Source organism: Lutjanus erythropterus, chromosome 7, assembly GCF_056507025.1.
Source record: "Lutjanus erythropterus isolate fLutEry1 chromosome 7, fLutEry1.hap2, whole genome shotgun sequence".
Classification (NCBI taxonomy): Eukaryota; Metazoa; Chordata; class Actinopteri; order Lutjaniformes; family Lutjanidae; genus Lutjanus; species Lutjanus erythropterus.
In genome coordinates this window covers 32,366,896-32,391,367 of record NC_139323.1, presented here as the reverse complement: position 1 = coordinate 32,391,367, position 24,472 = coordinate 32,366,896, and the positions used below count along the sequence as shown (strand labels likewise).

Sequence of the window (24,472 nt, the reverse complement as noted above, 5' to 3'; positions counted from 1 at the left end):
ACAGCTCAGGGAACACGTACAGCCATGATATGTGTATTCTGTCTGTGTTGGCTAAAATGGGGAAAAACCTCAAGTCAGATGCCCTGAAGCATTAAGGGACATCAAGAGCAGCAGAAGAATCTTGTGGCATCATGTGTTCCACTCAAAAACTTTAATTTACTCTCAAAAACTCAACCCTCCATGTCTAGGAAGTAGGGATGCACCGATACCACTTTTTTTCAGATCGAGTGCAAGTACGTACATTTGGGTACTTGCTGATACCGAGTATCAATATGAGTACTTTAATAATGCCTTTAAAATTCTTACAATAACTTTGAAAACTTTTATTTTCATTAGATGGTCACTTTCTAAATGTAACAAATCATTGTTGCTGTTTGGTGCTACAAGTGTAACCATGGTTACTGTACACATTGCATTTTTAGGGTATTTGTAGTAAGTTACTTTACTGATTTTGTGTTCCTTTATAAGCGGTGCAGTTTACTGTGTATGTGACATATTTCAGTACAACATTATTATGGACTTGCAGAATTAAGTTTACTATTATAAATGGTGTCATATATAATTATTTTATTATCATTTACTGCATTTTAACTAGTATTTTAATGACACATTTACATGTGTAGTATATAAGTTTGTTCTTCATGTCCCTCTTGTCGAAGAGCTAATTAGTTCCTACCTGTCATTGTTTGAGGGGGACAGGTATGAGTGTGGTGCCATGTGTGCAACAGTTTTGTTGACCCCGCTGTGAACCCCAGAGAGTGAAGCTGCGTGTCCTGAGCTGTCAGGCCGTTTTGATGGAGAATAAGTACACAAAGAGAAGTTGTAGCAGCTTATTACGAAGAAAAGAGGGTTACAGACTGATGGCGGCGGTGTTTTTTTTATTCGTCCTCGGATTAATTTGCCGAGGCATCAACTAGTTTTCACCCTCCAGGACTGACTGGACAGCGGCGGAGTTTGGCACGTTGGAGTTTTTGGATATTGGACATTTCATCTGTGCTGCGGTGGTTTCATTGTTGCTGGACTGGATTCAAACTGACAGCTGCTGATGAAAACATCATTGGTAAGTTGTTTGTGATTATTTTTGATGACAGGCTTGTCATAGATGCTGACTGGCTGGCTGGCTGGCTGCCCTTTTTCAAAAACTGTGCTGTTTGCGGCTGCTCGTGTTGTCGACCGCAGTGTCTGCTGGTTATTGGAGTGACAGCAGGCCACACACCGTTACACACCGTTACACTAGTTTGTTGTGTGTGGGTTGATTGTGTGTGCTGTATGGCTGTGATGCTGCGTGGGCATCATCATCAACTTCACTGAATGTCATTTCCTTTTGGTTAACCACACTGTCCGCCATTTTTTTTTGGACAAATACCTTAAATTTGTGCTCAGTGTTAAAAAAATTGAGCTGTGTTGTATGATTATAGTAGAAACTGGAGTCATACATCACTGTCCAAGGCTGGACATGTGCCCTGTTGTCATGCCTCTTTGTTGCCCTTGCTTATGTTAGTATAGGCATCATGGCTGTCTCATGTGTGCTGCATCTGTTTGGAGCAAAGGTTGTGTGAGTCCTCAGAAATTAGTGCTATGTGAATGCAAATATGTGGTTAAACAAATTTCCAGCATTAGCTGCTTCCTCTGAGGCGGTTTAGTGACATGACATAAACTGGAGACAAATTGTACTTTGTGATTTTGGTTGGGGGTTGTCACTGTGTCCCCTCCTCACCTGCGAGGGGCAAAGAAGCCACTACCTCTGAGCATCCAGCCCTGCAGCTAAACAGTGGGAATAGAGGGAAATAACAGCTCACCCTTAATCTGCTTTCTTTCCAGCTGTGCAATGCTTGTGACATGAACCAGACAATGAGTGTTACGCTTCGGTGACATCGCTGTCCTGGCCCATGGTGGCAGGACGTTGTTGTCGACAGGCGTCCTGCAGTGCGCTGCAAGGGATGGCAGCATTGATTTAACCGGCGGGATATAAACAGCTGATTAGCCGAGGGCTTCTGGAGGAGGCTGAGGAAGAGCGGGCTCTCGTTCACCTGACCTGCGAGGGGGAGAGAAATCCACCCTCACCAGGTGGGGTTCCCCTCGCTGTTGGCAGACTGCTGCCTGTGGAGGAAAATCCTCCGCCTCATAACTTATTTAAGAGTGACCGCTGTTACTCTCCATTCTCTGTTTGAAGAATGTTATCAAAAAAGACATCAGTTATCAGTGGCTTTAAATATCAGCAGGACGCTGTTTAGCAGGTTGCAAAGTTTCGGTGACAGAGTGTGGCGGCCCCATCCTCTCTGCCCGCAGAGATCTGCAATGTCCCACATCTGGATAATTGCAAAGAAACTTCTGAAAACCCAATGGTTCACCAACATTTGTCGTTTTGCTTCACACATCTCTGGCAATCATTTTTGTTCTGTTCTTGTTATGTTTTCTTTCTTTCTTTCTTTCTTTCTTTCTTTCTTTCTTTCTTTCTTTCTTTTTGTTTTGTACTTTGTAAAGCAGCCTTAGGTACCTTGGAAGGTGCTATATAAATCCAGTTATTATTATTTAATGATAAATCCAATGGTGCTGCCATACCACACATTATTGTAATAGTTTTTTTTTTGCAACTTTACAGGTCCTCACCCGCTCTGTAATGAGCCCACAGCTTATTAATATGAGAAAAAAAACTATTATTAAATGTCAAAAAATCTCAAGATCCATAAAATTAATTACAGGTACAATCAGGTAAATCAGCTTTATTTGCAAATATGAAATAGTTAGACTCTGCAGGTGTTTATAAAACTTCTCACTGTATATAAAATACAATCACTGGATTATTTTCATCATAAACATGACTCTAGATTAAAGTTAGACATCACCCTGAAAAAAGGGGAAGAGGCTATCCTAAGTGATAGAGTATTAAAAAATCTTTAAAAATCTTTGTCATTCCTGTCATGGTTTCCCTGACGGTGTCTCAGCTGATTCTGTTGTCCAGGTGGCAGTACAGGTACATGGACACTATCATGGCAGCAATCTAAGGAAACAAGATAACACAAATATTATTCTATTTCTGCTTTCTACTCATCAAAACCAGGCTGACTATTAAGATTCATCAAATGTTAAAGAAATCCATGAAGAAAATTATAAGACCAGATAAACTGCTCTTGTTTCTGCAGTGTTAAGGCAGAGACAGGCAGTTTATTTTTGGCGTCATTTGGCAAAAAATAACCTTTTCAGCATAATGTTATTCAAGTGATCTGAGAGAAAACTAGACTTCTGGTTCTCCTTTGACTCTGTTTTAGGAAATCTAGCCTGTGGCGGGACTATTTGACCAATCACAGGTCATTTCAGAGAGTTTTTTTCTACCAGTGTGCTGCTGGAAAATGTTGCAGCATGTGATAAATGTCCAATAACAGGAGTATGAACACGTCCTGCCTCTGAACAGAACTTTGGGTTTATTATATTTGTGACAAAGACGCGCGATGACAACACTGAAGAATAACTTTTGAAGAGGAACGTGTTGTGTTTGTGTGTGTGTGTGTGTGTGTGTGTGTGTGTGTGTATGTTTGTTGTACTAGCCTCTCATTCTGCTGTTAGACTGAGTCACAGCTGCTACTGCTATTGAGTTTAACCACGACGCTTGCCTTACAGTTGGAGAACCGAAGCTGAAGCACTGACACCAAGAAAAACTGAGCACACTTTCAAAAAGTTTGCCTTTGTTTTACCTCTAACACTCCTATTCCTGCTGCGATGCCTCCCACGATGTTGGCGTGTTCTTTGAGGCTCTCCAGGATGTGTTTGAAACAGCCCTGAGGAGGAAAGTGTTAGTCTAAATATCATTATCAGTTCATGACAAATCAACGGCACACATACACTTGACAGCAAATGATGGCACTAGTGCTAATGCAGTCTAATTTATCTCATTATCTCAAGAAAACAAAAGGCCGACTTCCTGAGATTTCATATCAATACTTTGAGAAAACAACTTGTTTTATTATGACAACAGGTTAGTTTTTCTCATTATCTCAAGAAAACAAAGGGTCAATTTCCTGAAATAACGCGACAAATCAACCTGTCATCATGAGAAAAGCTTTGGTATTTTATTTCATCACATTTCATTGTCTTGAGAAAACAACTCGTGTCCATCATGATTACAGATTAATTTATCTTGTTATCTCAAAAAACAAAAGGCTGATTTCCTGAGATAATGAGATGAATTAAAGTGTTATCACAAGAAAAGCATTATTTCATGTCATTATTTTGATAAAACTTGTTTTGATAATATATTTCTTTGTCTTGTTATCTCAGGAAAACAAAAGGCCGACTTCCTGTGATAACGACATAAATCAACCAGTTATCATGAGAAAAATGCTGCTATTTTATTTAATCTCATTTCATTTTCTTAAGAAAACAACTTGTTTTGTCTCAACAGATTATTTATCTTATGTCAGGAAAAAAAAGGACGATTTTCTGAGATAAGATAAATTAATCTGATATCACAAGAGAAGCTTACCATTTTATTTCTTTTCATAATCTTGAGCAAACAACTTATTTTATCATGATTACAGGTTTATTTATCTTGTTATCTCAAGAAAACAAAAGGCTGATTTCTTGAGATAAAAGAGATAAACTAACCTGTTATCATGGGAAAAGCTTTATGTCGTTTCATTATTTTGAGAAAACAACTTGTTTTATTATGATTACAAGTTAACTCATCAAAACAAAGGCTGATTTCCTGAGATAACAAGATAATTTATCACCTGAAAATACGTTAAATTTCATGATAAAAGTCTGGGGACAGTCAACAGATGTCTGTAAGTTCTATGGAGCTGTATAGTGGGATGAGTTTGGAAGTTTCATGGCAAACCAGATGGCCACAATATTTACCTCTGCTATTATAATAGACTTTATTTGAGCAGCTGCTGTCTTTCTGCCTGTATTTTCAATATGTACCTTGGTCTAAACTGTAGCGGCGTCTCACCTGCACGGCACTGCGCTCTGCCTCGTCTGGTCTGCAGGGGGCGATGTTGGTCCAGCAGCAGCTGGGCGGCAGACTGCCTCCGTTCTCCTTCTCAAACGTCGAGCCCACGAAGTCCGTGTAGTTGGTGAAACCGCAGCACTTCAGCTGGGAGACGGAAGGAAAAACATTTTTTCTTCACATAGCAGAAAAACACAGTTTCAAGGATAAGGATGTAGATTTCATCCATAAACATTATCTGTTCCCACTGCGTAGTCTTGTCAGTGAACTTTTTTTGGTTAATGTTTATCAGGAGCCTCGCTGCTGTTTGAGTTCATGTCAGTTCAGCTGTTGCTCTGTTGTTGTTGTTCATCTCCATTCAGAGCAGATCGTGTTTACTGTGTTATATTAACAGGTTGTGTCACAGAAAGTTTTCAACCGTTGAAAACTGTTCATCAATTGTCTGAGGTAACCATGACACTGTTTCTGTGGCACCACTCTGCTTTGAGTTTTACAAATGTCACTTTGAGAGGCCTTGAGCACCACAAACAAAACTCCATTCACCTAAAACCAAAATGACTCGCCTGGTTGTATATAATGAAGAGTAATGTTTTTTTTTGTACAACACAAGGTCTAAACCTAACCACTGTTCACCTGTCATGCTGTTGAGAATAAAGGTTTGTTTTTCAGTGCATGAGATAAGAGAAGGAAGCTCCCTGAGTAACCTTGACTGAGGGTGTGCTGAGGTGAGCTAACAGACAAAAACAGACACATTGTGCTCAGCATTATTCCCTTTGTGTGATTTCAGTACAGAAATTTTAGCTTTGCACTAGAGCCACAGGAAGTTTGTCTATTAATTTTGATTAGTTGAGCTCAGTGAAGGACACAGCAGCAGAGTTACAGTTCCAATGAATGGATCAGTTAAACCCTGCATGTTCCATTAGAGACTAAAGTAATTCTAAACAAGTGAAGTGTTTACTCTGCTCACACTATCTATTAAATGACACAGCATGGCAACTGCAGCAGGGTGCCCCAAAATCCTCAGGTTCATCCTGTGTTTAGTTTGTTTATTAACTGCAACTTAGTTGTAGAATATGCACCACAAAATTACAATATCAGATGTGTCAAAAACCCGCTAGAACATGTTAAAGGCGTATTTTGGATTCTCTGAAGTGGGGTTCAGTGAGGTAGATGTGTTATTGTGTGACTTAAGTAAATTTGACAGAAGACACACAAACAAACTAGAGGCAGCAATAGACCAGCAACTCCTGCAAAATCACTGTGTGCTGTCTGGCAGCAATACATTTGCCCTGTCCACTTCAAAAAATTCTGAACTATCTCTTCAATTATTTCAGTTTATATTATGCACATGTGATGCATATTCTTAAATAAATGTACTTATTTTACTTCTTATTCCATGCACCACAGATGAGTCATTAAACACTTCCTGAATTCATGAAGCAAACCTGAAAACAACGGCTGCAAGAAAGTAGAAAACAAGTTTATAAGCTGACGTCGGAGGTTGTAGTAAAGTGATAAGATGTGCAAAACCAGTGCCAGCTAGAAACATGTTGTAAGTAAACAGTATGACAAAGAGCAGGACTTCAGAGATACTGTACCTCTGTCATGGTGGTGTTCCAGATCTTTGTGACCACAGGATCACTGCCGTAGTCTTTCTGTAAAGCCGGTGTCGCCCAGGCTCTGAGGATCCCCTCAGCCTGAGGAAAACAGACGCACACACACACATAGAATGAACTCAGTCCCAACTTTAGCCATAAAACCACGTCTTTATCCTCTTAAACACATTTGAAGTAAGAAGGGCAGGCTGAAAACATGTCACTTTGTTCTCTCACTTTTCTTCAGTCTTCTTCCTGGGCAAAAACTGTTAGTTCGACAGCCCATTTTCCCGAAAACAAACATCTGTTGCTCCTGACAACCCTGTCCATGGTGCTGAATCGGCAGTGGTTTGGTACTTACTGGGTTATCTTTCAGGTCTTACACCGAACGATGCCCTTTCCGGTGTGCACCATGGGACCTAACTTCGGAAAAATATCAATGGTGGTCTACGATGAGAGACGAACTAATTTTTCATCCTGTTTGAACTGTGCCAAGAATTAAACATATCAGTCAAGTTAAAACATCATTTTACAAGTCAAGAAAGTCTCAGATTGTCGTAGTTTAGTTTAATTTTAGTGTTTTAGTGAACTACATCTCTTGTCTCAGACAATACACGTCATCAACACCAATCTTTGTGCCCTTTGTAACATTATCTCCTCCTGGTGCTTTTATCAGCTGTGAAGAGAAAGAACAAGCAACACAAGAGCTGTGCTGCAGTCAACACTTTTACACCAAACTGTGACTGTCTGTCTGTAAAATTACCTTTTAAAAAGACGAACATTTTATGTGTCATTCGTGGCATAATTCAAAGTCTCTCGCTGTTGATTACAGTTCATATTTTTTCTGTAGTTCGGCCCCACGGTGGTGCACCGGAAGGGGCGTGTCTTTGGCTCTATTTCACTGTCACCCACAAATTTCCAGTGTCAGAACAAAATCATTGCAGTTTTACTCAGTTCGTTCATAACCCCGTCACCAAAATTGTTACATGTAAGCAGATCAAAAACTCAGTTGGAGCTGTCTTAATAGCCTCTGGCCTTTTTTGTCTTAGCTTGGCTTGTCTTGGTTTCAGACAAAATTTTTGTTATTAGATATTAGGCGTAGGGTTACCTCTGGAGCATAGGGCGTTTGTTTTTGGGATAATGAGCTTTTGGTTCACATTTTTTGGAATATTGGGGTTTTGGAGTAATGGGTCATCAGAATAATGGTATGGCACCTGCAAAAATATTCTCACTCTCCAAAACGTTTGTATTTCCCCCAAAATGCTCTCTGAAATGTCCCATTGAATGTCCATCCAAAAATGTCCCAATCTTCCAAAATATTCTCCCTTTCACAATTGTACAAATATGTCACAATTTTCCCAAATTTTCCACTTCCTAGAAATGCCTACAAGCCAAATTTGTTTGCACTTGTTTGCCCAACTTTGGCAAGAATGTCCTGAGTTTCTAAAAAATATCTTCATGTTTAGAACCAAATGTTTTTATTTTCCAAACATGTTCCCATTTTCCAGAAATGTCCTTATTTTCTAAAAATGTCCTCCCTTTCCAAAACACTAAGCCTAGCTCCATCAGAGGTAAAAAAAAATGTGTTAAGATCAGCTGCCTCAGCTCTTCACAGTCTCTTTTCAGTCCAGTGTCTAGTTGAGGGGCCTATACACACTAATACGCTCCTGTGGATGATATAAAAGCACATTCCTGCACTGCAGAGCTTTTACCATCAAAGTCCAGCCGTCTCACACACATATACACACACTTAAGTATATACCCGCCACACTATGAAAGCCCCTGAAAATAAAACACTGCAGCTGATTTCATGGGCAGGAAAGGTAATTCTCTTGGAGTCACCTATTCATCAGAAATTAAATAAATCTTCTCTCACACAAAGCACTGGGGAAATAAACAGGGCTGGCCTGGCACCTGGAAAAAATGAAAATAAATCAAAAATTGACCGAGCCATTATTCTCCATTCTTCTTCTCCTTTTTATGGTCGTAAACGGAGGACGGGGGACCATTTACATATATATTGGTGCTCCTGAAGGCTTTGGTCAGGACACCTTTTGTCTGCTATTTGTGTTTATCCAAAGTGCAAAAAGAGGCCGGCTGTATTTCAGGCAGGTGGAGAGTCTTTTGTTGTAAAAGGATTCCCTCACAAACACACAGGTTAGCTTCTTCCACGCCTCCCCCTCCTACCTTCCTCAATCTGTTTTTTCCATTTTGATTAATAATCCTGTCGCGTACAGTCGCACAAAGACCCATTTGATGAGGAGGGAGAGTGTGTGTTATACTGTATGTGTGCATGCGGCCACGTGCAACTGCGTGTCTGTCAGGTTTATGTGTCCGAAAGTGTGTTTCTTTCCCTGTGCGTGTGCGTGGACGTGTGTGAGAGTGTGTACAGTGGATAGGAGCAGGCGTGCGAGATGCCCGAGGGGATGCTGGGATACATGCCACAATTAAAAGTGCCCCCCAAGAAGCTGGGAGAGCGGCTGAGATCAGAGAGGGTTATTACCAGCTGGCTAATTCATCACTGTCACTCGGCCCTGTGCCTCGCCACATCCCGTTAAACACACACACACACACACATACACACACACACACATGCTTACACACTGATATGGGCCCCTACAAACACACACACACACACACACACACACACGGTGGACGGGCAGGACAAAGGCTGTAGTAACACACCGCACAGAGAGGCAGGAGGCGATAACACATCTATCAATACAGCAGAGTGAACACCTTCCTCATGATAAAAATCTTCAGCTTCGTGTGTTATTGATCTCTTGTTGCTTTACAGCATATTGCTGTTTTTCAAATAATTATCGATATTGTTTACTGCAGTGACTCGCTGGCTGCTAATTGGTTGTTGTTCTTCAGAGACAAAGCAATAAATGAAAATCACATTCAGCTGAGCGCTGCTTTGTTACAAGAAAGGGAAATCAGACATCAGTCAGTACGTTTCCATCCACCTGTTTGTATTCTTATATACAATTCAGAGCTGAAACAACTAGTGGATTGACATTAAGTCACATCAGCGGTTTTGATAATTTAAGCTTAATTTCAATTATGGTTTTACATCATGTTAAACTAAATACTGTTGGGTTTTGGACCAACAAAAAAACATTTAAAGACATTCCCTTGGATTCTGAGAAACTAGGATGGACATTTTCACTATTTTCTGAAATTTTATAGAACAAACACTTGATTGATTAATCTAGAAAATAATTGTAAGATTAATCAATAATGAAAATAATCATATGTTGGATTTTTCACTAATTTCTCACATTTTTATGGACCAAATGATTAATGTAGAAAATAATTGTAATTCTAATTACTAATGAAAAAATATCGATATGTATAAATATTTTTGATCTATTTTCCATCAACACGATGCATACATCAGGATGTGTTTGTGTGCAGTGGGTGTGGATGTGAAAAAGATAAAAAAGAGAACTCGTGGCTGTGCTCCTAGCAGACCGTTGTTTGTGATCAGAAAAAAGGGATTCAAGTTTAGCGGTGAAGTCGTCTAGTGGCAGTAAATGTACAGTTTGTTCATGACACTGCAGAAAAGAAGTTTAAAAAGTTCCTGTGTCTTGCTGGGTCAAGTGAAGCGAGAGTCTGTGATATTACAAACCTGAGCAGAGGAAGCTCTTGAGCACACATTGCTCCACCTCTAGGTAAAAAACACATAGGTAAAAATCAGTGCTTTTTTGCTGGACATCAGCCTTGCTTGTGTGCATATTCTACAAAAATAAGACTTAAGGTTTAAACGAATGCTTCAGGTCGTGTCTGATGTGTGAGACGTGCGAGCGAAAAACACATTGAGACGGGATGAAGCCTTAGTACATGACTTGCACTGTCTACCACATGACTTACTGGGGCACTCAAAGATATCAGGTTCAATTTTTAAGTTACGACAAATCCAGACAAGGACAGAAGCTGGCAGAAGTGGAACCAAGTTGCTGTTTTGCAACTCATAAATAAGTCTCAAATCTTTGCAGTCTCAAGTCAAGACTGACAGTTGCCAAGTCCTAAACTTTTGGTTTTGAGTCTTTAACAAGTCATAATGTAACACTGAGTTCCCAAAGTTATCTAGCTGTAAAGCTCATGTTGGCTAAGTATTAGCTCACTAACTGTCAACATTGGCCTTGACTTGCTGTTCTTTGTGCAACTTTATTCCATCTCCTTCAGTAATTTTCCACCCACAATTTTTGCATATTGCAATTTAAGGTTTGGTGACAATTTTAAAGTTTTTGTGTGCAAACAAAACCATCTTTGGTATTATTTTTTTTTTTTACAACTGAAGGTCATATAAATTATGCGGTTCTTCATGGTTCTCTCCCGCAGCTTGATTGCATTATGCAAAATTTGCCATAAAGGATGCTTCTGCAAAGAAGCGGCGTCACATTTCAAAGCTAATAACATGAAGTTGGTTTGGTGCATAAATTCACATTCTCTCAGATAACAAATCCAGTATTTTAGGCTGCATCTGAGGCAGAACAGCATTAACAGGTAGAGTGCACAGCGGCTTTATCAGATCATTTTGCTGCAGTAGCTGACTGAACCAAAACAGTAAAGTTAAAGATGCTAAAATGCTCCAGAGCCCTGCGAGGAGCTCCAGAGTTGGTGGTAGTTCTTTGTGAATTCATCATGCGGGACCTCTCTCACAAACAAGTAGTCATTTTTTCCTTTGTTGGTGGTATCGATTGATCCAGCTTTAAAGCAAAAGTAATTGGAGTTAATCATCTTACATCACTAACTCGGCTAATCCTTCCTCTTACTTACGAGACGTTAAAGCAAACAGTGATCTGTTTTGAGAGTTCATTCCTTTACTGTGCTTGGAGGTCGGTGTGATTCATTAAATGCCACATCACATCCATTTCATTCATCCACTGTGAAGTCCCAGTAATAAATCTCCACCCTGGTCACTTCCGAATCACTTGGCAGAGGAAGAACAACCATGACCACTGACGGCCTCTCATAATGCCTGCTGGAATTGCTTATTAAATCTCAGTTATTCCGACCACCTGAAGGTTATTGGCTCTTTGCTTAGATGAGCTGCGGGGACCGCCGTCCAAAAGGCAGATTTATGCTGCAGATAAGTAGGACAGAATAGATCAACGCTTTATTTATTGTCTCCTTTCATTGTCTACGCCTGTGTCTCTTGCTTATTGACACAGGCAGCTATATATATGCATATTAGATGTATATTGCCCATATTCATTATTCTGATGCTATTGTGTTTACTGTGTCTTATCAAAAGCAGGAGATGGACAGCTGCTCTCACACACTCATATCCGTGATAGAACTGACGATGTCCTTTGTGTTTGCAATGAACAGATGATGCTAAAGCTAACAAACAGAGCGTTAAATTGACTCTAAAGCATATCTATGATCTCCTTAAGGAAGACAAATCTATGAGTTATGTCTTGCATTTCACTGAGCTTTAAACAATAGCTCACACCTCTCTCTCTGTCTCTGCAGCAGCATGCTGGCTGCTGTCGATTCACCTCTCTCTCCAGATGCTGTTTACATCACCCGCCTTGGTTAGCTCGGCTTTGGTAAATGACAGGCGAGAGATGGGGCAGATTTATCTCAACAAAAGTGCCTGAGCAGCAGCAGCAGCAGCACTCGCGACTCGGCCTCCAAGGACACATGCACACACACAGAAAAACATGCATACTCGCTTAGCTTCTTTGTGTGAGAGCGGGCACACTCATGATTGGACAGGACCAGAACACGACTGAGACAGAAACTAAACAAGATGCATACAAGCTGTTTCCATATCTGTCACCAATTTTAACAGAGTTTCGAGTAAATTCGCAAAAGAAAATTTGTTTCCATTCACTGCTGTTATACAAATATTAAAGTGTGATTTATGGAGATAGGCAGTAGGCGGTGGGAAAACCATTACACCACTACAGAAGAAGAGGGCACAACAAGATGATAAAAAAGAAAAAAAGAGCACCAGGTGAACCTCAAACTCTTTAAAAAATGTAGAAAACTGGATGGAAATCAGACATTTCTGTTAGTTAGCTGAACTGGCAACTAACTGGCTAAAAAAATGCAAAATGACATGAAATCAGAGAGGCGCTCACCTCAATGAGCTGTGGCTCAGCACTTCAAAGCGGTATCCTTTTAGAGGTGCTTTTTCTGTTGGCTTTTCTGAAGTTTACTTATTATAGCTGCACAATAGTAGCACAACATCACGCTGCGCACTCCACCTGGCTGGTCCTGCAGCTGGAACAGAGAATCTGCCAAGAGTGTTTCTACCTCACGCACAGAAGTGGGAAGATTAAGGCTGTTAAATAAGTTAAATAAATTGCTCCAAGTATTTTCTTTATTGAATACCAGCAAAAAATGTCTTAATTCAAAACATGAACTGGTGGTGTTGTGCTTTTTCTCCCCCCTTTTTCTCTTTATATCATCACATATGGAGGTCTTCACTATATATTTAATTTTTTTATGTTTGGCTGCACTTTGTAGAAAAAGATTGGAGCCCACAGTTTCAGGTGTTAACACGTTTTGTTGCCTTATGAGCGCCGATAAGCTGAGCTGATAGCGTGCTGTGCGCTTGATGCACCGCTGCAGCAGTATGTGTGTGTGTTTAAGAAAGAAGGAGATGGAGAGGGGAAGAGGAAAGTCGAAGGTGGACTTCGCTACACAGTGAAGTAAGTCATGTGACACGCGTAACGTTGTGTAACTTAAAACTTTATAATGTTAACTTCTGGTTTCACACAGGACCCAAACCCTGTCCTGTTTGTTTGACCTCCACACATGTATATGGAGGAGGTGGTATTGATGGATGTTCTCTTAATGTTTTATTTCAGTTCTGTGCTCCTGTAAAGCACTCTGAATTTCCTTGTGTCTGAACGGCGCTTTATAAATAAGCCTTGCCTTCATTGAAGTCACTTGCAAGCCTGGTGTGTTTCATACAGACGCACAAGTTATGCCAAGGGACGTGACAAAACGTCGATATTTGACGACCTGGGATTGAGAACGGGCTGGGACAGACAAATGAAACTCCCAAGCAGTGCGGAGTCCACTCTCTTCCATTCATCAGCTCCTCCCTGCAGATGGATGTTTGTTAGATTACCTCTCTTGCTCCCGGGGACTCTGATACTTCCTCTGATTGGATAAAAAAAACCTCTACTTTGTCTGTTCTTTATTAGGATCCCAGTCTTCACTAACCTCCTTTTACATAGCTCATTTCAAATCCTTGTAATTATTATATGTGGCACTAAATGGAAACGGAGCACGTGTCTGAGCATGTGTGTGTGTGTGTGTGCATGTGTGTGAGAGGGGGACACATATGTAAATAGGCTGTTTTGCATATAAAATGCTTTAGCTTCAATATTCCAGAATAATAAATTGCTCAAAGTTAGAGACAGCGCACACGGCCCGGGGCTATCCTGGAGTCATTAAGTAGCCGAATGTAGTGAGGCGGACATAAAGCCAGTAATTCAATGATGGCCGCAGCTATAATGGAGAATTTACATGGAGATAAAATCCAGAGAGTGGGACGAGGAGGTGAGAGGGTGACAGAGAAAGACAGGGAGGGACGAGAAGCATTAAGAGACAAAGGAAAGGGAGAGAAGAGGAAGAGTGGAGAGAGAGAGAGAGAGAAAGAGAGGGCGTGACGAGGCAGTGAATGGAAAGAAAGAGGATGAGGTGAAGTGGGGAACTTACGAATGAAGAGTAGGCCAGAGCCACGACTCCAGCTGCCACTTCAGCGATGAAGATGATGAGGACGATGGAGAAGAACTGCAGGCAGGGAAGAAGAGGAGACCAGGAGAGAGATTTAATTATATAAAAACAGTGATATTATATTTTATTTTATTGAAAAGTTTTACAAAAGTGAAAAAAAAGCTTGCAAAAACAATGCGATCTCTACAGCCAGCATGTTCTCTTCTCTATTTCTAGCTGAATAACTGTTTTGTTTGCCGAATTAGTACGTTTCTGTTTATGACTTGCAAGAAATCATTAATAATCTCGTAGAAGGAGTAGATGTGTGTAACGGTTAAATTAAGCAATATCTTAATGGAGTTTGGCAGGCAGTGAGACAGGCAGTCACTGAACTCCAGAGTGTGTACTCAAAGAAGCTTATTCTGAGGTGTGTAATCACCTACACATGAATATCCAGGGTCCTGTTAAACAGCCATTGTTGTTTGTAACAATCACAGGCTGTCGATAAAGCTTGGCTGATTACTCAGAGGAACAATAAGGAGACACGGACCCCGAATGATCTATCAGCTCATCCGCTGTTTTAATTCAGTCCGTTCCAGCTGTTTCTCACGTGAGCCAGACGTGCGCTGCGTCCTGCGCTCGTCAGTTGCCGGATCTGCTGCACCGTCATCCTTCAACTCAATGGGAGATGTGGACATGATGGGACTCTACGGGTGGAAAATGTGCCGCCTGTGCTCCTCATTAGACTCACTGCAGTGGACTAAGAGGTAGTTAGCCCCGTCGTTAATGAGCATCATAATGTAGACTGTACTGTTCGATGGGAATGAGGCAGGAGGGGCAGATGTGGATGTTAGCTGAGCGGGGTAACTGCAACGATGGGTGAAATACTAAATGTAAGAGCACCTCACACATGATCATTTGTGGTGTTTTACATAGTGATTGAACTCCAGACGACTGAAATGTCTCACTACTGGCTTAACTACAAGGCTGGTTTTCTGATTTAGTTTTACCATCTCGAGTCTTACTGGGAGCAACCTTGAGAAATCATCCGTGTTAAAACACATGGAGCACAACTGCCCTCTTGAACACCCAGCAGACACAGAGCAAAATTATCATCCCGTTGGAGCTGTGTTTGTGTCCACCTGATGGATGCAAGTCCAAATTTGCTCACCTTGTAGCTCTAGTTTAGTCTCCACCACCTTTTTGCGGAAATATCTGGCAGCTAGATGTTACACTCTTAACTGTGTTTGTCTGCTGTTTGGTGCTGAGCAGGTATTGTGCAGTGGGTTTGGAAACAGCTGCTGGAGACACTGAGACTAAATCAAACAGGAAATGTTCCACAAAAACCTGCTGCATATTTTCAATATTTGTCATTTGTGATCACCCTTTTGTGATTTGGCGAGGAGCTTGGACATGCAGAGGGAGCTCTTCACATCAAAAGGAGCCAGATAAGGTGTTTTTGCCATCTGATCAGGATGCCTCTTAAGCGCCGTCCTTAGGAAGTTTTCTAGTACATCCCGCTGGGAGAAGGACTTCCTAAAAACACTGTATTTCACCCAGGTGGCTGTGGTTTTGCAAGATGTAGCAGTGCACACTTCAGAAAGCTCATCTCAGCCTAAGTCTGAGTAAAAAAAATGTTGGACTGAGTGGCAAAATATAGGCTAATTTTATTTCTAAAACTTTGTAAATTAGGCAAACTAGACTGAATAATGCCAGCGTACAAAATGAGATTGGTTTATTTGAGGTTTGTGAGCCTTGTCAGCCCATCAAACATGATTCAGTCCATTTTGTCAATAGATGTTAGCATGGCTTAGTGGGGGGTAAACCTCTTTTAAATGAGGCTGAGAGTCTCATCTCTTTTAATCAACTGCATCAATAAATGAAGGAAAACGAGTATTGAATCACTATACCAACCCTCATTTAGTTATTTTTCCAGAATAATAACGTAATGATGGTCTATTTAAGAAGGTATCTACAGTCAGGTAAAAGTAATTAATTGCGTTTTGGTCGTGCAGCAGTAAGGAGCCAAACTCTAAGCATATCTCAAAGCATCTCTGCTTAAAGGTTAAGTTAGGCGTAAGGTCTCCTGCAGGATTAATTGTGGAGTTGAGGTAAAGATTACATTATTAAACAACTTTTTAGGTTACAGTTTTATTATGTTATCCAGAAAGTGATGAGGCCACCCAAAGTGAGCGGAAAAGGACGTGCACACTCTGTGACATTAGACTCCGTCTCTGAGTGAAGTGCCAAATTTTTAAGGAGTCCCAACTGAGAGGAGACCCCAGGGTAGACCCAAAACTCTCTGGAGGGATTACATATCCCATCTGATCTAGAAGCAGCTCATGATCCCCCAGGAAAAGCTGGAAGGTGTTGCTGCACACAGGGACATGAATACTCTGCTTAGCCTGTTGCCACAGCGACCTATTGTTTTACCTGCTGTTTTCCTCCACTTTCCAATGTTCTCATTCTTGCGGTTGAGTTTTGACATTTTCAGCTAAAAATGATTTCATCAGACCAAGTCATGATGCAGGAAATTACACTTTAAAATTCACTTTGTGTTCAGTGGGAGCTCTGCCACACAGGGTGAGTGGCAGAATTGCTTTCCTCCAGCATTAACTGTTGTTTTTCCTCCGAATGCAGCAAAGCAAAGTCACCAAACTTCATGGCACACTTACATTTGGGGGAACGAATAAACTTAAGATGTCCGTTTGCAAATACTGTCCGCTAACGTCAGCTTCATTTAATCTTGCTGTTTTACGGCACAGCATGCTGGCATGGCTAGTGCAACTGGCAATTCAGACACAGTTTTTTGAACAAACCAGCACAGATTGCAGTGGTAAAAATCTCACACTTTTATGCAAATTGGGTCCTGAATGTAAGCGATATTGACAACAAAAGCATCCTTGAGAAAATTTAGTAAAGGACTGGCTACTCACATTGGTTTTTCTTGGCTATTAAAAGTAATATCTGTCTGTGATTCTATAATAGTATACAGTAATTTATTTACCTGAAAGCAATTTAGAGAATTAGAGAATTTCCAGAACTATACAACACAACCAAAGTCTCCACCAGTGTTGTACACCTACCGTGAGCAGCAGACACTTGCTCTCCTTGTGGGCCCCACAACAGCCCAGGAGCCCCAGCAGCACCAGCACGGCCCCGATGGCGATGCAGAAAAAGCCCACGTTGACGAACTGCATGCCCTGGTTGGAGAACGGCCCCAGCAGCCGGAGAAAGGAGCCCCCGTCTACGCTCACCCAGATCCCCATGGCCGCCAGGGTCAGGCCGCCCAGCTGCAGGAGGATCCAGGAAAACGTGATCAACATTCATTCTATGCAAGTGTGTGCAGGCAGCACACAAATCCCCGACATTCACGAAAGTGGGGCAGTGACCAGAGGATGTAATCCACACTTAACAACGGCGTAAAATGTCAATCATTTGTCTGGGCCGCAGTCACTCAGGTGGGGTCAACAGCTCTTGAGGGGGTAATAGGTTTTGGAAATGAGAGGCCATCTTACATCACTAACCCTCTCTTACTATCACCTCTTTGTGACACCATGACACCTCAATATGGTTGACTCCATTCAGAGAGGAGGATTCCTATTGTGAGACGCAGAGAGGTGCTGCCTCAGGCTTCCCATTATGTATCGAGGCCAAGCAGGAACTCTGCCTCTTTTTACCTTTCTGAATGAAATGACTGCCCTTTTCCATGACTGCCTTTACCTCCCCACTCATGTCAGACAGGCAGAATGGACTGAAATCCATTTAGTGATCATGTTGTGCCAGTGGATAAAGCCAGCCTCGAGGTGGACAAAAGCTGGCTTTGGGATTAGGGCGTGAACAGTTCAGACATTTACTGTCCTCTAAAGACAAGAATCTTTCTTTTTCAGCTCTGAAACTACAAACTCAGTTCCCAAAAGGTTGGAGTGCTGTATGAGAGGTAAATAATAGAATGCAACAATTTGTAAATTCTTTTATACATTTATATATACAGTACAAAGACAAAATACATAATGTTCAAACTCACAAACTTTATTGTATTTTTCATTTTTTTTGGTAAAAATACACTTTTTCTAAAAACACACTTCTGATTTTGATGCCTGCAGCATGTTTGAAAAAAGTTGGGACAGAGGCATGTTTACTACTGTAGTACATTACTTTTTTCTTGTAACAATTCTCAATCAGCATTTGGGGACTGAGGACACTAATTGTTGAAATTTTGAAAGTGAAATTACTTACTTGATACACGACTTTGGGTACTCAACAGTCCAGGATCTCTGTTTTTGCATTTTGTGCCTCATAATGCACCACACAGTTTAAATGGGAGACAGGTCTGGACTGCAGGCAGGTCAGTCTAGTACCTGAACTCTTTCACTATGAAGCCACACTGTTGGAACACGTGTACAATTCTTTCTTGGCATTGTCTCGCTGAAATAAGCAGGGACGTCTCTGAAAAACACATTGTCTGGATGGCAGCATATGTCGCTCCAAAACCTGTATGTACCTTTCAGTATTAATACATAATACAATCTGGATGGTCCTTTTCCCCTTTAGCCCGGAGGACATGATATCCATCATTTCTGATAACAATCTGAAATGTGGACTCGTCAGACCACGGCACACTTTTCCACTTTGCGTCAGTCCATCTCAGATGAGCTCAGGCTCAGAGAAGTCTGCAGCGTTTCTGGATGTTGTTGATATATGTCTTTCTCTTTGTATGGTTGAGTCTTAATTTGCATTTGTCAATGCAGCGACAAACTGTGTTTACTGACAAAAGTTTTCCAAAGTGTTCCTGAGCCCATGTAGTATCCTTATACAATTATGTTGGTTTTTCATACAGCACCACCTGAGGGGTCAAAGGTCAATTCGGTGTTGGTTTTCGGCCTTGCCCATTACGTACAGAGATATTCTCCGGATTGACTGTTTGACTATTTGCCTATTATGGGACAAGATGGTGAACCGCACCCCAACCTTGATTGTTAATGACTAAGGTTTTTGAGGATGCCCCTTTCATACTCAGCCAGGTTGACAATTAACCTGTTTACCTGTTGAATATTCTAAACAGGTGTTTCTTTGAGGATTACACCACTTTCCCAGTCTTTTTTTTTTGCCTCTGTCCCTACTCTTTTGGAATATCTTCCAGGCACCAAATTCAGAATATGCACAAAATATAATAAAGTTTAGCAATTTGAACATTAGATATTTTGTCTTTGCATTGGATTCTGTTTAATATAAATCAAAAAGGATTTGCAAGTCATTGAATTCTGTTTGTGTTTATGTTTTACACAGTGCCTCAACTTTTTTGGAAAAAGGACTAGACACCCCATATGTACCAGTATTTCCACTGGTATACACTTTTTTTGGTCTTAATAAGTACAGCCCAATTCTGTCTGTAAAATGTAAGTAAAAACAGAATGTAGTCATTTGCAAACAAACAGTTTACCCACAACAGTTTACAGTGGTACTGAGAAAACTCCATAAAAACGCCCCTCTCTTGTGGTATTTACCACCTTGTAAGTGGAAAAAGGCCAGAGTTTACGAGTCGTGCACACAGCTTCCCATGTAGTAATTATGACTTGTGAGCTCTACAAATGAGTAAGCTTCTACGGTTCTTCACCACCTATTAACCTTTGTTTCTTAAAATAGGAAACCCTTTCTTGCTGAACAAGTTCCTTCTCTTCATTTTCCTGAACTTTTCTGTGTTTTAGACCTCCTAAATCTGACTCGGACTGAATATTCGGTGAGTAATCCCTCTGTTCTTGGCACATCATTGATATGGGCCAATAAAGGAGTTAAAATTAAATATCATATTGGCCTGAAATGGACTTCTCTGCCGATGAGCAGGCCAGTAAAATGGCACTTTAATTATGCACACACAATGCAAATATGTCTACAGTGTTGAGGCTTTTTGAGTATCCAAAACATATATCAGGTGTGCTATTTTGCAATGATTGCCCAACATTGTCAGTGATGGCGAGCAAAATTGGGTTCCATCATCAGTACAAATTTAAAAGCCCATCTTAAGAGCCATCATCTCGATCATTACAATTGTCTGTCTTTAATAATATCTAAAAGCCACTACGACATATGTGTGTAAAACATACATGTATATCAGCATCAGCAATCATCCAAAATTAGTTGGAGCATATCAGATATTGACAAAAATACAATATTGTGCATTAAAAGCAAATTAAAATGGTAGCAGATAAATTGAAAATATATGAATCATGCTCATTTAATAACTAGAAATAAAGATCTGTCCCTGATATAACTTTTTTTTAATAAAAGCTCAGTTCCATAATGGCTATTTGAGAATTTATAGTAATTAAACTTCTCTGACCATGAACACCAAACAGGTGAGCAGTCGCTTCATCAAGGGACGCTGAGGTGCATTCATAGAAATCTATTGACTCAAAACCTGTAAAACCTGCTCATCACAAACAAAATCAGAACGCTTGTCACATGTTTCACATTACAGTCTGGAAATCACCTGATCCCACTGTCATTATCTCTGCTCTCCCTCTTCATCTCTTCACCTCCGACCTTCTCTTCCTCTTCTTTTCCACCCTTTTATCCTCCTCTGTCCCCTCTGTGTATTTCACCTTGCACTCGTAGTGAGTGATTTCTTCTTTCCTCCTCCTCCTCCTCCGCAGCAGAAACCATGTTTGAAACCTGATATTGTCTGTCAGGCTCCATCAGACTCGCTGCAGTCAGGCGGGCCCCTCTGCTCCACATCAGGCCCCCGACACACCACATCTCCTGTCAGATGCTGATGTCTCCCACGTGGGAATCGTCCCCCCCTCCCTTCTCCTTTGTCTCTACCTTTCCCTACCTTGGCCTTGCTCTTCCTATCTATTTTTTACTCTCCTTCATCCTTTCCGCCTCTCCCCACCTTTCACTCCAGGGTTTCTTTCCTTGTCTTCTCAACCTGTTCAGTGCCATCATTGCACCATAAGCTAAATGTGACACGACAAGCATATTCCCCCTCTAAGTCTGTGTGTGCCACCATCATCCCTCACCGGGTATAATTATAGCTGGCACGCTGTCTTTTTTTTTTTTTTAATGGCTAATCCCTTTAATGATGTGCCATATGAAGGTGGATGTCAGCTGAACATCCACCTGCCAAAAGGACTTGAAGTAAATCGGGTTTTTGAGAGAGCAGGGGTGAAAGAAGAAGCAGTGTCCCATCTATGGAGATGGGAAATATAACCTATTAGGGTTAGAGGAGCGGGAATGAATAGCAGGCTGCAGAATAGGAGGCCACGGCCTCCAGAGAGGGGGAGGTGAGTGCAGAGAGGAGATAGAAAGATACAGAGGGAGCAGAGAAGAGAACGGGCCTGTCCCACCCCAATTGAAATGGAATTGGTTCTCTTTGAAAGGGCTGGAATGAGAAAGACGTCAGTTGAGTATAAAACCCATCTTCATGGGTCATATTACCGGGAGCAGACAATCTGATTAAGTCCCGACACTCGACCACGGATCTGCACACACAGAGCATACACGGAGACACTTCTAATTTCCAATGCATTTAGATCGGTTCTAAAGAAACGGCGAGCCAAAGCTCCACAGGAGAGGAAGGATGGGTTGAAAATCACATCGTGTTTTTTTTGCAAACTTATGTACCACTGTTACTGTCCAGTCTCTAATAGGCTACATTTTATTTTCAGATATTAAAATGATTAATGGAACCGAGAACCAAGGTGTTGTAGTCTACAATGTGTCTCAATGTGGATCTCAGTTCTTGATAATCTACCATTAAATCTGCGTACAAATAATATGACTTTACACTTTCAAACTGGGTGCAGTGCATATGCCAAGGTCCAAGTTTGCATGCAGGCGATACACTAATTCTTCCCATTAACTTCTGCGGCAAGCCGATACATAGGTGACCTTCATCAACGTTCAGTTCAATCTAGGCTTTTAGAGACAGGGGCAGAGGATGAACTGAAAAAGACAGTTTATGACAAATTTATAAAACTTGTAAATCATGCAAAACTACTTTAATGAAGTCCTACAATAAAAAAATGTGAGCATAGCAGGTGTCCTTTATATTTGAAATCCTTTCCTGAAGACTGAGCTGTTTAAAATTCCTCTTTCAGACCATCACAGTTAGCAGCTTCAGTTGGCTGCACAAGGGACTGTTTCTGCTGTGTTGGCTCAGTGTGTTTAGCGAAGAGAAACAGTAACATTACTGATGTACAAGAATCAAGTTTTATTATTTATGAATCGACTCACAGAATATTGATTCTTACCTAGATGTTTTTCCTCTGCCCTTACAGACAACAGGGGTTGTTTCCTCTAAAGATAAATTGTCCAAATGCAGAGCTCCACTGGAGACGGCTCCTCTGATGAAGAGGAGTCGATAAAGTTGCGACAACAAACTTGAAATGCAGCTGCAGCGGCTGAAGTGTTTTAGCATTCGCATTAAAGCATTGTCTTTATGAGCTGAGGAGAATCATTTTATCATTCTGCTCTGCTGGCTAACATTTCAAAGGGGCGACATCATAATCAGTGAGCTGCTGTGACTTTTAGAGCTGCCACACGAGATTTATCAAGCCGCCGCGCTCAGGCAGAAATGGGAAATGTGAGGAAAATGATGACTTGTGCTGGGAGCTTCATCTGTGACAGCGGGAGCCCAGGTGGGCCCGACTCGGCAGGCGGATTCAGCTTACCCATGCCAAAGTTTCTCTCCATTTCACAAACCACATTAGTTATCAACATTAAGCCCACGATGTAGGTGGCAAAATTAGAGCCTTTGAAGTTAATGAGATGAAAATTGCAACGGTGGGGAGAAAGTGGACGAGAAAGGAGCATCATTTAGGTCTTCTGGCTCAGTGATCTGAAATGTTTATGTAACGTCTCTGTTTGCATTGAAAGGTGGCGTGAAATGATTTTCTCTGCATTGTGTTGAAAGATATTGTTTGTTTTTTTTTACATCACACATGGCTTTTCATGTAAAGATTTCACACAAACACCCCCCTCCTGGCTCTCTTTCTCCTCATATAAGAGCAATCAAAGCGGAAACATACTCACAAAGATAAGCAAGTTGAACAAGACCATCATCAATTTGACGAATGTGAAGCAGCCCATTTTAATCTGTAATAAAAGGAGAAGATAAATTATAGCATTTCGTCTTTCATCAGCCGGGACCTTCTATCTCATTCACACACACACACACGCACACACACTCTCACAGGGCTACAAAGTCTACGTGACCAATCTTCACATGCATGCTGTTCCATTACATCCAGCCCACATCCCAGCGAAATTACTGTGAAAATTACATCGCTGACAATGAGTCTTAATGATAAGACACACAGCTGTGAGAAACAGTAAAGATATCTGTTAATGGGAGATCTATAGGAGAGGAAAAACCATTTTATGAAGGAGTGTTTACATGTAGCAGAGACATTAGAGGCACAGAGAATACAAATCTTACCCTTTAGTATGCTGTTATTCCTTTATATCCAAAGCAGAGCAGAGTTAAACCTGTTTAAAAGGCAACAGAAAACTTAAAAACAAATAAAAAAAAAAGATGCAGGAATTTCTGTTCCTGTGGCTCAGGTGTTTTCAGGTGCAAGCACGACTCTGTCTGAATGTATCCGTTTAGTGATTGTGTCCACGAGCCTGTAGCGGAGATTAGAAACCTGATGAGTGCGTTTCCTCAGGCTTGCTGGTGGAGCGAGCCGAGGACTGGGTGTGGTCCCGGAGGATACAGGCAGGTGAATGTCGCTCAGGTACAGGTACAGAGGCTCGAGTGGCAGCTCTGACCCCTGCAGGTACGCGGTGACACAGATTCACAGCGCAGGATGTCCTCTGCAGGTATTTGAGGTGTGAAAAGACAGACGTCTACAGTGTCTCTGCCATAGAGCTGTCAAAGTCTGAAGGGACAAAAATAACCCTCAAAACTTGAGACTGGAGAGTCAGATGAAGAGTGAGAGGTGATGTGATATGTTGCACAACGTTGGTAAAGATGTAGTCATAACCTCTGCGGCTGAGGACTTAAAGTATCGTACAGTCTTATTAAGTTATGATTGCTATTTTAGCAAACTGCTGCATTTGAACATATACAGCAGACACAGAGCAACATTATCATAAACCGTTTACTAAACTCTTCTCTTATACCTGCAGGGATTGCAGAGGTGGGAAGTCATTGTTTTGCAACAAGCAGCCTGAGGGCTCACTTATGCTAAATGTTATATGCATGTACAGATTCAGACAGAGCCTTGTGTCAGTTCTCTGCGCT

At 41.2% G+C, this 24,472-nt stretch overlaps 1 protein-coding gene across 1 annotated transcript; it reads right to left on the bottom strand.

Moving 5' to 3' along the window:
* Positions 1-2,708: 2,708 nt before the first annotated feature.
* tspan1 (tetraspanin 1) lies at positions 2,709-23,928 on the bottom strand. The gene is made up of 8 exons (XM_084722283.1): positions 23,666-23,928; positions 23,260-23,322; positions 17,313-17,519; positions 14,230-14,304; positions 6,544-6,642; positions 4,949-5,092; positions 3,693-3,776; positions 2,709-3,001 (listed from the first exon to the last, which is right to left on the bottom strand). The coding sequence occupies exons 2-8, from the start codon at positions 23,314-23,316 to the stop codon at positions 2,942-2,944; spliced, it is 726 nt and encodes a 241-aa protein (XP_084578409.1). The 5' UTR covers positions 23,317-23,322; positions 23,666-23,928; the 3' UTR covers positions 2,709-2,941.
* Positions 23,929-24,472: the final 544 nt, after the last annotated feature.